The sequence below is a fragment of the Papaver somniferum genome, chromosome 2 (assembly GCF_003573695.1).
Source record: "Papaver somniferum cultivar HN1 chromosome 2, ASM357369v1, whole genome shotgun sequence".
Classification (NCBI taxonomy): Eukaryota; Viridiplantae; Streptophyta; class Magnoliopsida; order Ranunculales; family Papaveraceae; genus Papaver; species Papaver somniferum.
The window spans coordinates 159912442-159914908 of NC_039359.1; the positions used below are offsets into that span (position 1 = coordinate 159912442).

Below are 2467 nucleotides of genomic sequence, written 5' to 3' on the forward strand. Positions count from 1 at the left end.
TACTCGTCCATTTGAACCATGTTTTAAAAATATTTGAATAAATGACCCATTTTCCGAATATATTACCTAGAAATGCTGCTTACTAGGTAGAAAGAGAGGTCTCAAGACTCTCACCTCCACCAAGTAGAGGAGTAATACAAGAAAGAATCTAAAGCAAACACTAGGAAAAACAAAAGAAACAAAAGTTACCACATTTTAAGGTGGTTTCCAAATACAAAAACAATCCCAACCAGTGACGGAGCCAGGATTCCAAAAAAAGGTAGGCAACCAAAAAAAACATACTCAGCAAAACAAAATCATTGCCCATGAAAAATTGTATTACAACACCGGATAGCATTTCATAACACACAGTATGTTAGCTAGTTAATTATGAAATGTTTCAATATTCACCAAAAGTGACCCTGTACACAGTATTCATCCTCAAAAAAGCCTTGTATATACTTCACCAAAAAAAAAGGAACTCTTATGTCATTCAACATTACCCACGACGTGTTGCCATACCTCGAAATCTTTTAATAATCCTTTCGTTGCTAATACTGCGCAAAACATCTCGTTCAATGTATGTTAATGAACAATTATTCAACAACTCATTTCCCATACGGTTTCGCAAACGATTCTTCACTATGTCCAAGGCTGAAAATACTCTCTCAACAGTAGTTGTAGCAACCGACAATATCGGTGACAAAGTAATTAACAAGTAGACAAGAGGATACACTTGATTTCTTTTTGTGTCAACCATTTTCTGAGCAAGCCCACTAATTCCAACTAATTCAGAAAAGTCATTACTAGAAAGTACATCAGCAAGAAATGTGTCTAGTTGTCGTTCGAGAATTATGAGAATTATAAGATCTATTTCAGAAAAATCAGATGGATATAGTTTAGCAAGACGAATCAGCGCACCTTTATCGTATGATGAAAACTTCTGGCTTGGATTTAAATGCGACATACAAAGAAGTAACTCGGTGTTCAATTCATCAAACCGGTCATTAAGAGCTGCAATTTGCATATCAATGACGTTGTTAAACAAACCAATTTGATAATGTTGTAGATTTGTCTCTTCTTGTAAATTATGTCTACCTCTTCCAATCGGTACATATGGGGACATCATTTCAGGGACTGCAATATCATTTTTAGCACAAAACACATAAATATTATTCAAAAGAAACAAAAGTTACCACATTTTAAGGTGGTTTCCAAATACAAAAACAATCCCAAGATTCCCAACTGAAAATCCATGATTCAAATGGTGTTCTGATTTTTTGATTATAAATCTTAACACATGATCCAATTTATTAAATATACAGCCAACTACATCGGAACAAACGACTTCTGTTGGTATGGTTACTTACGGTTACTATAGTACTGCAGCACAAGTTGATGAAGGGGGTGGTGCGTTGTGCTCGCAGCATGATGCCTGCGCTGACTTTATTGATATCCTAATGTAATAATCCGGGCATGGACATGGAGGTGGGCATGGTGGAGGGGGTGGAGGTCCACAACAGCATTGCTCATACCAATTGTAGACATTACCAGGAACATCATAAATAAATGATGCTTATATGATTTTAATCAATCTTTTTCTGTGGCCAACCATAACGAGCAAACAACGTCTAGTGATATTACTAAATCTTCAGTACATATTGATGCAGGTGTTGATGCACTGCTATCCTCCGATGATGTGAATCCAAATAAGGACAAGCAGGGGAAACTGACCCATTTGCTAACTGCGCACCTAGAGGGTGTTATGCATGCTTTTGGATAAATTCTCTCAGATTTAGATTTTATGCATGCAACTCCCTAGATTTACCCTCTTACTACCATCTTATTAATTTATATGGTAGGGGAGCTGGACTTGGAGGTAGAGGTGCTGGTGCTGGAGATTCTGAAGAAGGATATGGAAATGGTTGCGGAAGCGATGGATATGGAGATGGAAACGGTGGTGGAAGCGATGGACACGTTGGAGGGGGTGGAGGGTTTGTTCCACAACAACACTGCTCATACCAAATGTATGCATTACCAGGAACATCATTACTATTTGCTACACACTCCGATCTCTTATTTAGAATCCCCATTGAGCTGCATTCTGCCTCACATAAAGAATTGCTCATACAATCATTACCGTTTCTGCGCCTAATCTTTATAAATGTTTGATCACTGGTACATATATTATTACCGTATGGGGCGAGACCTGTAAAATCAGATGGGTCTGGAGGAGGATATACTAGTGGTCTTTGACAGCAACACTTACAACTAGTAACCATTGAACCTGTTTGTATCCTAATATTTTACACCAAAAATGGACTTACTTTGGCCTAAAAGGCTCCTCTTATTAGCTGAGTATGGTTCATTGGGCCTAATATGCTCCTCATGTGAGCCAAATATAGCTAACTAGGACTCACAAGCACTATACATAGAAGCCCATATGCAAATGTCCAAGTCAAGGCAAGAAGGAGCCACGTCACCGTAG

At 38.1% G+C, this 2467-nt stretch overlaps 1 protein-coding gene across 1 annotated transcript; it reads right to left on the reverse strand.

Annotated features, from left to right (window-relative positions):
* Positions 1-478: 478 nt before the first annotated feature.
* LOC113352346 lies at positions 479-1105 on the reverse strand. The gene has a single exon (XM_026596174.1). The coding sequence runs from the start codon at positions 1103-1105 to the stop codon at positions 479-481; it is 627 nt and encodes a 208-aa protein (XP_026451959.1).
* Positions 1106-2467: the final 1362 nt, after the last annotated feature.

Bases quoted from the DNA above. Each gene is read 5' to 3' on its own strand.
- LOC113352346 (XM_026596174.1), bottom strand. From the start codon at position 1,105: ATGTCCCCATATGTACCGATTGGAAGAGGTAGACATAATTTACAAGAA.